Below are 13,299 nucleotides of genomic sequence, written 5' to 3'. Positions count from 1 at the left end.
TGGAATGTTTACATACAAAAATTTGCCTTCATTTGGTTTCTTTTGAATTTTGGTCTGAGCAGAGTGTGCACCTACTACAGCATCTAAGAGAAGATTCGTTTATCTTCACTAACAAAGGTAAGGCAACCGAGAAATGCTATTAACTACAGTGTGCACTGTTTCTGTCGTGTGCATGTAACGCTGAAAGGCTGTCTTGTGTTTGCAAACACCACTGTGTGGATATCTTTCACTGAGCACTGATTGTTTTCATAAAGGTTGTCATAACTGCTCATGTTAAAATTAAACGGCATGTGTTGAAATTAGCGGTGACTCTGTACCACCAGTTCAGCTAACCCAGTCTTAAGCATCTAAACTCCCTCACCTAAACACTAAGTTAATAATAAAAACTTATCTGCATGCACTGAGCCCGGCTAAGTAATGTTGTTGTCTAACAGTCACACAGTTAGAGTATACTCTGCTAGAGCACACAGCCCACAGCATCACTGTTTTTATTCTTACTACGGTCTTTTCAAAGGCAGATCGCTCTTCTAAGCTTCTCAGGCTCGGCTTGTTTGTCGTTTCTGACATATGTCCACGTAGGTGACACGGTCACATCTCGTTGTGTTATTAATGACACATTTGTCTTTACACCACATTAAGCATTTACATGTTAGTTAATGTGGAGCTGTCCATACGTGGAGTTCCAAAGCACCTGTTTGCAAGAGTGAAAGCTGGCTTTAAGATAAGACACGAGCCTTTGGGCATCAGAAGAGGAAACGTTTTTATAATCTTCAGTTGTCTAATTTTGGGAATTGTGTATAAATTGGAGCCTCAGTTTCCTGTCCTTGGCTGCCAGCAGTGACACCAGATGTGGTCTTCTGCTTCTGTGCATTCAGATATGCTTTTCTGCTTACCTTGTGTGCACCTACAAGTGTTTATTTGAGTTACTGATGCCTTCTTATCAGCTCCAACCAGTCCGCCCATCATGCTTTCACCTCTGACATCTAAAAGAGTGTAACACAGAATGGTCTTTCTTGATCCTCATCGATCCTTTAACTGTTAAAATCACCAACATGAATCGCCCTATTATCTCTGACAGTAAAGAAGCAAACGCACAGAACCAGGATGGATCCAGCTCAGTTGTTTCCATTCTCCCTGCAACATCCCAACCCCCACCAACACCTTCAGCAGCAACACTGGCAGCACCTTCAGCAACAGCAGCTCTATCCTGTGAGCTCAGCTGCAAGGGTAAATCCATTTGTCCCCCAAACAAGAGCTGCAGAAAGGCAAAGAAATAGAGTAGACTGGCATCCAGGAAAGGAGCAGCATGCTGTGCAGCATCTCCCAGCCCAGGTGGACTCCTTCCAAATCCTCCTGCCAGCTGTCTACCCGCCTCCGCTCCACCTCCAGCCTTTATCGCCTGGCGAGCCCCTGTATAGGCCCTACTCTTCTCAACAGTCCTACTGGCTGCCCATGCCCAGCTACAGTTACAAGGCCCAGCCCTACATACAGCTGCCCTTCAGCTCCAGGCCCGGGCACCTCCCACCAATTCTGTGTCCGCAGATCGTGCTGCTCCCTCAGACTCACTGTGCAAACCAGTAAGGGCTCTATTACTGCACATGTTACAATAACTAATACTGGATATGTCTTGATTGTGTCTGACCCCACCATTTGTGCCACAGGGTCTACATAAGTTCGCCCGCAGAGGTGACAACAGCATCAAGACAGAGGACAGAGGTGGATGCAGGGTCAGGAGGTCAGGGGTCAAAGAGCTGTGCAAAAGGTACCTGAACAGCTAAGCTGACCACCAGCTGAAAAAAAATCAAATATGATTGAAATTTAATTAGACTTTTAGCAAAGTAGTGAGAAATAAAAGCTAATAGTTATTGTCCCGTTTTTACTATGTCTGTCTTCACTAACAGAGGACCAGAAGAACAATCCACACAAAGGCAACCCAGGCAATGAAGCCGAACCAGGCAATGAAAGCAAGACTCCCAAAGAAAACATCCCAGCCAGTCTTACAGAGGACTGTTGTTTTCCCGGACCTACAGCCTCTTTAGATGAGGAAGCAGTGAACAAACATTCCATTGACGAATGTTTTAGTCTCCTAGGGTCCTTCTTTGACCAGGTGAGCAGTTGTATTGAAACTGTAAACAGCCTTTTTCAACCAAGTCATCCACAAGTAGAAAAAATAAATTTTGTAAGCTGTGTTTGTGTATAGATATTTTACCCTTCGTCTGTTCCAGCTGCTTCCCACTCAGGCTGAAGACCCCAGGGAGGAGGAGCATGGAGAGGCTGGGTACCTGAACATGGAAAACAGTTCCTTCCTGGAGTATATGGATGAGCTGTGCAGAGACGAGGAGTTTGTCAGTAAGGTAAACTGTCCATGCATAACCCTTTCATTATATTTAGAGCAGGAAGACAGCATCACACCAATAAATTATGTGAAGTGTTATATATTTGTTGCCGTTAGCAACTGTTAAGAAAAAGCTGATGGGGACCTGTGGTCCTGTGATTTGAATTACTTGTAATAGCCAGCAGGGGGCGATGCCTCTGTTTGTAAACATTAAATCTGAATGCAATAGTCTGGAAAACAACCTGCTCCTTACTTGATCGGCAGGCTCAATAACCACCGTCATGATGAGTTCATGGCTCAGTCAATAATTTGAGGATTTACTGCATAAAACACAAAGCTATGTTTTGTATGTTTTGGGGCCCATTGTAGAGAAAAAGAATGATTAAGCAGGTGAGGCTTTAGTGTGAGTGGACAGTTTCCCTCAGATTGTCCACCATCCTCCAGCTGTTCAGGAAAATGTGTAACCTCCCTGTGGTCGGTTAGTGGTTGCTGGAGGTAGCTGGGTGTAGCTAGGAGAATGTGGTCCTAAGAAGGGTCTGGCATGTCTGCAAATACTTGTGGACTAATTGCAGAGTCATAGTGAAGCTTGTAAAAGTGCAGCTGACGAGTGTTTGCAGGCAAGCTGGCGTCTTCCATAAAAAACTACTGACGGAGGAGGTTTGCAACTGGTTAGCTACCACTTGCCAACTAGTTGGTGAATACAGATTTTTACTTAGAGTCCAGTTTTTTTCCTGGATGACCCTGAAGGCCCTTTCACATTGGACGCAGCTTACGCGTAGTGGTCAGCGGGACACAAAATTTGTGTCCCGCTGACCACTACGCTCTGCTGGTACTAGATGTGCATGATCCTCGTAATTTCAAAAAATTGTATTTCTCTAACTTTGTATCCCCTACAAGAGTTTGTTTTGTATTATGTTCACATGTTTAATAAAAACATGTTTCACTCATAAAAAAGCTTTGCAACTATACTTGCAGCACATTTTGCTCACAGCACTTCCTGAGTATTAGCCCTTTTTATGATGTTTTGTTGTTCAAACTGTTGCCTTTGCTCTTTGTGCCAGGTGGAGTCCACGGTGAATATCGAAGCCCTCATGCCTCTCCTCTCTGCCAGCCAGGACCTTTTTGAAGAAGAGCAAGAGGTAGCATCCTTTAAATACTGATACAGTACAGTAACAATAATTAAAAAACAAAAACATAAGCATTTATTGAAAATGAATGTTTAGGGGATATTTTGTTTGTTCTCTTGCTCTACAGATGATCTTGCAGGAGGAGCTGCCTCCATGTCCTGCAAACAGCGATCATTTCTACGGAGAAACACCTTCGGTATCTTCACAGTCACTCTCTTTGGACGCTCCAGGCTCCCTCTTTGCAAGTAGCCCCAATAGAAACGGACAAAATTCATCCCAGAATGAAGTTGGGATCAGCTGCTCCCCCCTCCTGCTTTCAAACCTTTTAGAAGAACCGCCTTCACCCAAAACTCTCGAACAGGAGGTTCAGGCGAGCGAGGAGAACCAGACCAAACCCAAGACCAACATTCTCGAAGCGCTTGCTGCGGTCCTTAAAAGAACACGTGGAACAGAGAAAGACAAGGAGAAGAAAAAACTGCAGAAAAAACAAGGAACCCAGTCATTTAAGAGAAAGCGGAGCCGGGAAACAAAACTAATGAGCACTGCAGAGCAGTTTCTGGAGCCGGCAAAGAAGAAACAGCTCAAGAGTCCCAACGTTGAAGGGATTTTTCGCGACACAATGCCCCAAGTTTAAAAATCACCCGCGTCAAACAACCAAGCCGGCGGGAAGAGGGGACGCTCGGGAGAAAACGCAGGGACGGCAATGGAGCAACTGGAGTAGAGTCCCACAAAAAAAGCAGGAAAGCCAAAAGAAGCTAGGAGCAACAGTTTGAAAGAAAAATAAATGAGTAAGAGAAAAATGATGTTTATTTGTGACAAACACCTCAGGACTCTTAACGTCCATTTCCTGCTGCAGTTTGATCTGTTACAGGCGCTTAAGGCGGGAAAACAAACAAGGTTTTGTAAATGAATTCACAGTTTATTGTTAAATGTAAACATGGTTCATTCACACAGAATAAATCTTCCAGAGTATACTTTGTTTTTGCACATGCAATTATCATCATTACTATCATCATCATCATCGTTATCCCTTTAACAACACAAAAGTCACTAAAACACATATGAGTGGAAAGGTTATAAATAAAAAAAACAGGAGCTGTCCTCACACCTCAGAGCACCACAGCAGCATCACTCAGACTAACTTTAAACCTCAGAGGTTCTTTTTTTGGCTTTTCTGTGTCGGTGCAGACTAATAGGATATGTAACACTTTTTGAAACATAACAGCTGGAAAAAAAGACTTAAAAGCTGAAAATACAATCTTTAGCTGTTTCTGTTCTGTTTCTGTCTGGCCCCGCCATCGTGCACTCTGGGGAAACACAAAGAAGGTCCAATTACAGAGAGGAGATCATCATTCGGACTTCTTGTCCTCATTAACGGAGCTGTTCAGGAGGCTTCTATTGTTGTTCACAGACGTCCCGTTGGCGGATGGCAGTCTCTTGGACTGCAGGATCTCCTTTGTCACTTTCTGATATATCGGGTGGGTTGTCAACACGAGCAGCAAGCTCTCTATGGAAATGTGAAGACATTTTAGCTCCTCCCATCCCCCTCAGTTTAGTTTAACACAGCACAAGGCACCACAGCTCAGTGAAGACCAAGCTCAGGTTAAACACATGTATCCTCTAGGTTTGATGATTATTTTTTCTGATAGAAATTTGTAGTATAAAATATAAAGTTACTAATAAACTAGACAAAACTGGCTTTTCAGTCGGCTGATGCAGAGGCCCAGATCCCCAGGCTCGGGGAGCAAAGAGGTTATTTTAATCACTGTCAACAGTAAATAAGTACAAAAAACCTGAGCTGAGTAAAAGAGCTGTCACATTAAACTGAGGACTTCATCAAAGAAGCCCACAAACATGGTCCTGCAGGCTAGCTATGTGTTTATGCTCCTGTGTTAATGCAGCTAGTTTATTATTTACAGACGTAACTCTCTGCTGGTGGATGTGATGGCCCTCGTGGGTTCTTAATCCTTTGAGTTATCTTCCTTCCAGCCTTGTGTTTCATGTAGTGTTGCACATCAAATGTCGACATGCATTATTCCCATTGGAAACACGAAATTCAGTTGGAAATTCAGCCTCAATATTCCAGTTTGTGGTTTCAAAGTTTTTGTTATCCCGTGTTTTTCTGACACGATTAGTTGTTAGTGAGTCCAAACTCTTGTTTGGCTCCTAAGCTCAAACACTGCAGCATCACCTAGAGTTCAAAGCGTTCTTACTGAGGGATTTCTAATAAGCTAAAACGTGCAGCTCTGCTGTTACTTCACACATAAATGACAACAGGAAATAAACAGCAGCTATATTTGTGGGATTATTGAAGTTGGGCTAGCTGGGATATAACAGTGCACTGCCTGGTGGCTAGCTACAGGCTATGGTTAGGGTAATATAAACACATTAGCACAGTGAAGCTGGAGCATGAGCGTTTTCCCCTCAATAAAAATCAATGTGAAGGTCCCTGATGGGCAGAGACAAATGAAATCATATGGCAAACAGTCAGGAGAACAGCTGAGAGGATTGATCCACAACACAAGGTTAGTAATTAATATGCTGCTGTGTGGTTTGTATTACTGGCTATCAAAACGTCCTGATCCTCTGCTTCATGTAGCCACTGAAATCTTAGGCAGACTCAGAGTGATTCTTTTATGGGGCACTCACTTCTGTGTCTGGTGACCCGTGAACCTTGTAAGCCTTTAAACACTGAGCTTAAAGATGTGCTGCACATAAACGGTGCTAATAAACAGCCAGAGAAGCCCACAGTGACCACTGATTATTTTTAGGGGCTTGTTTAAATAAAATAAAACACAATACACTACAACACGTTAAAGCAGATATTAGCCTCAACCAAGCAAGGTCGATGCTTCATCACTTGACAAGCGGCTAAAACTTCCTGTGTCTGCACCTTTTTCGCTAATCCTCACACTCACCACGAGTTTGTAGTTTGTATGCAACAACGCTAACACGCAGCTCTATAATCTCCAGCGGCTGCACAGCGATGTGCCGTCAGCAGCTGCTTCGCCGTTTGACTCTCACCTTCAGTGAGCTGCTCCTGGTCCTCGGTGGCAGTGTCGTAGAGCTCCTCGGTGCTCTGCTGAGGAACACCCAGCAGTGCTCCCATGAGCTCGGTCAGCTCCTCTTTAGTCAGACTGCCTCTGCCCTCTCTGTCGAACGCCTGCAACACAAGACGGCTGTGTCATCACCGACAAAAACAAGAGGTCTGCTCGAAATATGAATCTAAGAGAGCAGAACTTACAGCGAAAGCAGAGTGAAACAGAGAGATCTCGTCCACATGTCCGATAAGGGCTGCCATATTGAAGTAGATGTGTCTGAGGTCCACAGTGTCATCCTGAAACAAAACAAGCACACAAAAACACGTTCTCTGTCACCTGAGCTTTTATTTTGGTGGCCTTTCTTCTGCTCTGCTTCCTTCAGCAAACTCATATGCTACTGAATAAACTGACAAGCCTCAAAAATCAAAACATCTGGAACATCTGTGGCTGAGGAAGAGCTTGGCTGCCTCTAACAATAAGAGTACCTTAGAGTAGAGGCTGCAGATGTGGATGGCTGTCTTTTTGTTAAGCCCGAGAATGGAGGCGAGCTCCTCTGCGTTGGCCTTTGTGCCCTCGGCTCCTGAGCGACACCTGTCAATCATCCTGTCCAACGCTGCCTCTACATCACGTGGGCCCAGACTGATAGGAGAGGAGGACAAAGACCACAGTGTGAGGAGAGGATGAGGAGGAGTTTCTCACGTGATAAATAAACCAGATTTAGTAAAAGGTAAATCCAAACGGGCTCTCACCCTTTTCTGTATAGAAGTGTCATTGCTTCTTTCCCAGGAGACTCAAGCGGGACAGAGAGGTCATTCAGCTTACTGACTGGAATCCGGCCTGCCATCACGTAGTCTGAGGCAGGGACTCCCAGAGCGCTAACATACAGAAGAAAAAAGCAAACAGATTACAACAACTGACACAAAGTCAAACAAAGATTTCCCTTTAATCTGCCTGAAGAGTCCTTTCAGGTCTGGAGTGATTCTATTTGAATTACTGGATGATTCTGTTATTATTCTAACATTTTCTTCTTTCTAAATGGAAACACTGGCTGTGAGCTCTGTTAGGATCAATGTGACTCCAAAGTGCAGTTTACACATACACCAACAAAAACAACTAATGTAGATATTTATTCTTCCTACACCGAAGTCATTATACAAATATTTGGTCCCTGAGATACCAGAAAAACCAACAGCAGGTGCCTTTCAGCAAGCCTTTTTTATTTAAAACAGCTAAAGCTAGTTTGAGTTTCATTTCAGAATGATAATGAGACATCTTTAACGACAGTACACTTATAAAAACACAACATCCAAAACTCTTATGAGGCGATCAATGAGCCTTAACTTGCTGTAATCAGGTGGATTCATCTTATCTAAAGCACAATACTGCTAAAACAGCTGAGTGTGACATGTCAGGGTCTCAGATGAAGGCCCAGCTAAGCCGCACAGTCCTGCAGGACACTGGATGCAGAAAATAAGCAGTTTTTGTCATGTGTTCAGTGGTTTCTGTGATTCCTTTTAGTTTGGAGGGACACACGTTTTAGTTTGGCATGGCATAAAAGCAGCTGTGTGACGTGGGTCTCACCTCGCCATGACTTTCTGAACGTTGCCTGCAAACAGTCTGGAGTCCTTCTTCTCCTCCTCGGACGGAGTGTAAACCGGCAGGAACTGCAGCACAATAAACAGGCAAACATTGATTTGTGTGTTTACAGCGTCTAGACAACAGTAACAGCTCAATAGAGAGGCAGGCACACGAATCAACACAAACGCACGCAGAGGATCTCGTCTGCAGACACGTGCGCTGTCAAAGCAGCTTCAAAAACTGAACACATAATCTCTGCCACACCTCCGCTCACACCCTCCACTGCTGATATCACCTGTGCCAAACGCACATTGTGTACACCTTTACATCATCAGATGTGCTGATAACGTCTAATGATTGATAACAAGCGTGGTGGTTAACCTCGGTGAGCTCTTACCTCAATAGTGATGTTGGTGCACGGCTGTGAAAGCGTGTGAAACAGCACCTGAAACCTAACGAGACAAAAACAGGAAGATATTGGTTATTTTTTCCAAAATCCACACATCCATCTATTTTCTTCCACTTATACAACTTTCAGCCCTAAGAAGTAATTCATTGTAATATATGTGACTCATTATTACATATTTTTCTTAAATAAACTGATTGCTGATGCTAAAAAAGGGACCTGTGCTTACATTCAGTCTCAGATTTAACTGTCTGAACTGTCTGTTAAATTCATTCTTTTTTAAGTAGCCCTCTGTATAACTAACCATTCAGGATTTATAACACTGATGCAAAGCTAACAAGCTAATACTCACTTTCTGTGTATTAGTTAAAACTCATGAGCAGCATTTCTCAGGCCCATGAGCAAATTCAGAAAGTAAAAGAGTTAAAAAAAAAAAGGTCCAAAGTCCAGGAGGCTTCCAGCTGATTCCTTGTGCTGCCTCAAAATGTCAAACACACAGATTCTGAGCTGGAGAAGTGAGCAGACTCACCAGTTGCTTCCTTTGTATGTCCAGCGAATAGTATCCTGAGGGAGAGTCAGAGAAAAGCTTGCATTAAACTGTTTAGCATCAGTCTGAGTGACGCATTTTCTCACAGCATGTATGACTTTAACAGTATTTCATTTCCCCCGTTTGCACACGCTGACAGGACCCAGCGTGTGCAAACGCCACAGTGCATTCATTCAGATTAACTACAGGCAGCAAAACAAGTGAAAGCTTGCCTGAAAAACCCACCCCCAAATCAACACATAACTCTACTGGCAGGAAACTAAATGTTGCCTCTGCATTGTTGTACAATTACAATTTATTACATTTCATGTCATGGAGGTTTTGTCCTCGTCGTAATTGACAAAAAAGTTTGGTTTCATTCACAAAAAGCTGCTGTGTTGCTGATAACTAGCAGATCAAGCTGCTGCTTTAATGATTTTACTCACCACCTCGTTGGGGTAATGCAACACGACGGGCTGGACGGGGACGCCGGGAACGAAAGCACCTGATGTGACAGAGACGCAGAAATAAGACAGAACTCCTCACTCACTTCTCAATCTTTGATTCCTCCTATTACGTCGAGTGCTCAGCGCCTGAGACACGGAGTGAGAGGAGTCGAAGCTCAAAGCATGTAACACGATTAGATATGCTTTTAACCTCCATGTATTTGTTCTTTTACAACCCAAATCTGCTGCTTAAGATCTCAGAAACAGTGTTTTTAACTTTTTTTAATCATCATTATTATTAGGTTTAGTTTTTAATGAAACATGGCATCACGTGAGATTTTATTTATGTTTTAGGGGGTTTTCTTTGTCTCTGTGTGTAGATTTAACTCACCAGTCTTGAATCTGAGCAGACAGCGGCCATTAGTTGTGGTTCCTTCAGGAAACATCAGTATCTATGCAGGTATGAAGAAAGGGCAGTTTCAGTCTTTATACTTGAATATATTAATGATCCCTTTTAGCAGAAAGACGACATGACCCACAAGAGTATCGAGTGACACAAAAACATCTCACCTGAGGCCAGGATCCATCGGAGGTGACCCTCTTGTTTAGCTCTGAGACGGCTTCTTTCCTGGACTCAGGATCCCTCCTGCTCACAAGAACAGTCTGATTGCACTCCAGCAGAGCTGAAACATTTAAAAAAAATCCCAGAAATCTAATCAGGAACTATTAGAGCAGATAGAGCAGATTAGAAGCTAGAGGAGTGAAGCTCCAGATCTTGTCACTGGATCATCTTCATTTTTTACTTTAGATATTACTACACAGTACGTGGGCATCCTGTCTATACTGCAAACGCAAGCTAGACCTCAATAAATGACTAAAGTGACAGCTCAGCCTGTAAAATGTGAACTGTGTCTCAGTCAGCAAAACAAAGAAACACCAACAGCTCCCATCAGGATACTTTAAAAAGAAACTCTTTAGCGATCCAACAGGTGCTTCCAGGTGTATAAACAATGGCAAAGTAAACAAATTCCATCTCTCTCTTCACCTCCTATGACCGGCAGGTTTATGTTTTCCGACCGCGACACAACTGACGGCACCCCGGCTGGAAACATGATCACCATGTCCAAGAAGCTGCTGTGGGGCGCCACTACCAGGATCGGCGCCTCCTTCACATCCGCCTTACGACCTTTCACCTTAACCCAATGGAAGCCCACGCAGAAGAACACTGCACGACCCAGCAGCCACAGGATCGGGTGGAACAACCAGCGGCGCCAGCCTGATAAGGGTTTGGAGCGTTCCTCCTGAGACAGGCCAGCCAATCTCGGCACAGCGACGATCCAAGCAGCGATTAACAAGATCCACGCCAGGAAGACCCGTATGGGGAGCAGGGTGCAGCCCAGGATTATGCCCTGCAGGATCAGAGGGCTAAAATTAGAGTTGTTTAAACATAATGCAGGGGTCCCATCAAGTGAAACACATCATCATGGCTTTCATTCATTTTTAAGAAAAATAATTCTTAAAAAACACACAATTGATGAGAAAAACGCTTTAGTTCTCGTTTGTATGCGTAATAGTATGTTAGCATCATTAGAAGACCAAAATATAGATGATCTGGGTACAAGCAACTACAGTGAACTCCTCCGTGTCAAGGTTCAAACGAACTTTTCAAAGAAGATCCAAACAAACATCTGGTTTACAGATGTGTAATATTTATATACTCTGTACAGAAACACTATGATTTGGATTTATAATCTCTATAGCAAAACAGAGATGCCTCATTACGGAAGAACTGAGTTTTAAAAAAGTAGATGTGAGTTTGTATGTTAGCAGGTTAATGTGACTTGGTGTATAACCCATTATAAAAGGTCTATAAGGCTCGATAAGTGGCATGGGTAGATCTGACCATGAAAAACCTGACAAAAGATTTAACGTCTGACCTTCACTACATCATTTGCCTTAAGAAAAGTCACCAACATACAGTCTGAGAACAGACCTAAAAGTTAAATAGTTTCACCCCATCCCTGAATCAAAGCATTTACCTCTAATATAACCTTTAAATTCACTGCTGCTCCTAGAGACACACTTCTCTAAAATCACTAATGGAGCATTTTCCTCAGCCTTATTTAATCTGTTCAGTTTGTTTGGTTTTTAATCTATTTACAGCAAAAATATGTAAAAATTGGTTGATGATTTAGGTTATATCAAGTTATACATTCAGAGAAAAAGGTCAGAATAGAAGTTTTTAGATATTTTTCCCAATTTTAGGTAATTACTATTGGGTCCTTATACTTATTAAGTAATTAACTAATTTTATTTGCTAAATTTGATTACTAATTACAGTAAAAGCGTGGGAAAATCAGGTTACATTAATTGAGAAATTCATACCAAAATTTACAGAGGAAATAACAAAAAAGGACCAGAAAAGGAGATTTTTACATACTTTTTCTAATAATAGTAGATAATTTTCCTCAATAAATAAATATCCATCTAACATTCCCGTTTCATTTACTCACTTTGATTATTTAATTGGATTTTGATTATTTTAATTCTGATTATGTTTTAAGTTAATTTTAAGCAGAAATATGTGGGAAACTGAGCTTTTAAAACAAAATAAAACAGGCGATCACATCTGGTAGCATAAATTAGCATTTTGCGGATTACCTTTATAACCTCCAAAAACCGGAGACAAACCCAGAGTTAGCAAGGGTCCCTGGTTAAGCAGAAGATTAACTGTTTAAAGCAGGGCAGTAGGTCTGCCTGACATCCTGCCCTACTTCCAAGCATAAAATCAATACATGTAATGAGTACCTTGATCCACTGCGCCTTGGTCAGCTTCAGCTCATGAATGAAAGGGTTGGGGTACTCCTGTGTAGCAGCCCTGCTGCTCTTCCTCTCCATGGCGAACTAGCAAAAAAAACCAAGTTTTACTAACTATAAAAAGTTCAAAATGTGATTCAGGCTCCTTTGCTGCTGAAAGTTTATCTAAAAATGCCAGAGGAAAGAAAAGAAGAAAGGGAAAAACTGGTCAGGGTGCGCTCATTGCTCAGCACCTCTCTTTTTTCGGAAAAGTGTCCTTGGCAGTTTGGAGTTTGAAAACCTGAGTGTTAGCTGATGCTAGCTCGGACACCCTTAGAAACAAAGATAAGCTAGCAGAAACCACGAATTTTTCAGTTTCTACTGTCCTCATGGCCAAACCGCACACATACTAAAGAATTTATACCCTCTGTTTGTTACTTCATCACCTGTCCCGCCCCTTTACAAGTCGCTCAGCCCACGCCACTGAGCCCTGAAGTCAAAGTGCTGGGTGAGAGGTAAACTTTACCTAGGTGAAGGTACAGAAGCTCACTTACACCAGGGAACAGTTACAAATTACACTTTAAAATGTCATTTTAATTTCATAGAAGTCCCAAATACCCATTATATGCATCTCAGCCTGTCAAATATCATATTAGCTCTGTATATAACATACGGACCATACAGGTTTTGGCTGCAATTTAGTTTGGAGCCACCAGGAGGTGCTAGAGAGATAGTTACTTACTCTGAATGAGGTGGCTGAGTTAAATTAAAATATAATTTAATTTATAATTAAACTGAAATATTCATTCAAATGAGTTTCTATATTTAAAAAATAGAACACATTTTATTTTAGTTTTAACACAGCATTGACAGTGTGTTCAAATGCTTGAGTTAAACTTTTATGCTGACTGGTTTTATAAACCCACCTTCCATTGGCTATATGTTATTAAGGCACAGTTTTCTCCATTTCTATTTGGGATTGTACTTTTTCAAGTTTTACTACCGTCAGGCTAGTAGTTAGTGGGTAAAAAAATTAAAAACTGG

General features: G+C 42.3%; 2 protein-coding genes across 2 annotated transcripts; one reads left to right on the top strand and one right to left on the bottom strand.

The window, feature by feature from the left end:
* Positions 1–32: 32 nt before the first annotated feature.
* Positions 33–4,357, top strand: LOC147335277 (uncharacterized). Its single transcript, XM_086277494.1, has 7 exons — positions 33–117; positions 1,079–1,577; positions 1,662–1,762; positions 1,902–2,107; positions 2,226–2,354; positions 3,397–3,474; positions 3,590–4,357. Exons 2-7 carry the CDS (start codon positions 1,105–1,107, stop codon positions 4,094–4,096), a joined length of 1,494 nt encoding a protein of 497 aa, XP_086133620.1. The 5' UTR covers positions 33–117; positions 1,079–1,104; the 3' UTR covers positions 4,097–4,357.
* LOC147335276 (lysophospholipid acyltransferase LPCAT4-like) lies at positions 2,216–12,696 on the bottom strand. The gene is made up of 13 exons (XM_086277483.1): positions 12,268–12,696; positions 10,505–10,868; positions 10,030–10,142; positions 9,851–9,911; positions 9,460–9,518; positions 9,017–9,051; positions 8,479–8,533; positions 8,085–8,167; positions 7,253–7,378; positions 6,989–7,142; positions 6,707–6,799; positions 6,487–6,625; positions 2,216–4,969 (listed from the first exon to the last, which is right to left on the bottom strand). The coding sequence occupies exons 1-13, from the start codon at positions 12,355–12,357 to the stop codon at positions 4,812–4,814; spliced, it is 1,530 nt and encodes a 509-aa protein (XP_086133609.1). The 5' UTR covers positions 12,358–12,696; the 3' UTR covers positions 2,216–4,811.
* Between the last annotated feature and the right edge of the window lie 603 nt (positions 12,697–13,299).

This window comes from Aulonocara sp. 'chitande type north' Nkhata Bay, linkage group LG3, assembly GCF_057382095.1.
Source record: "Aulonocara sp. 'chitande type north' Nkhata Bay isolate Kocher_YH1m ecotype deep benthic linkage group LG3, A_spYH_male_GT1.1, whole genome shotgun sequence".
Lineage (NCBI taxonomy): Eukaryota > Metazoa > Chordata > Actinopteri > Cichliformes > Cichlidae > Aulonocara > Aulonocara sp. 'chitande type north' Nkhata Bay.
Note: the sequence above shows the minus strand (reverse complement) of the source record. Positions and strands in the feature narration are given on the sequence as shown.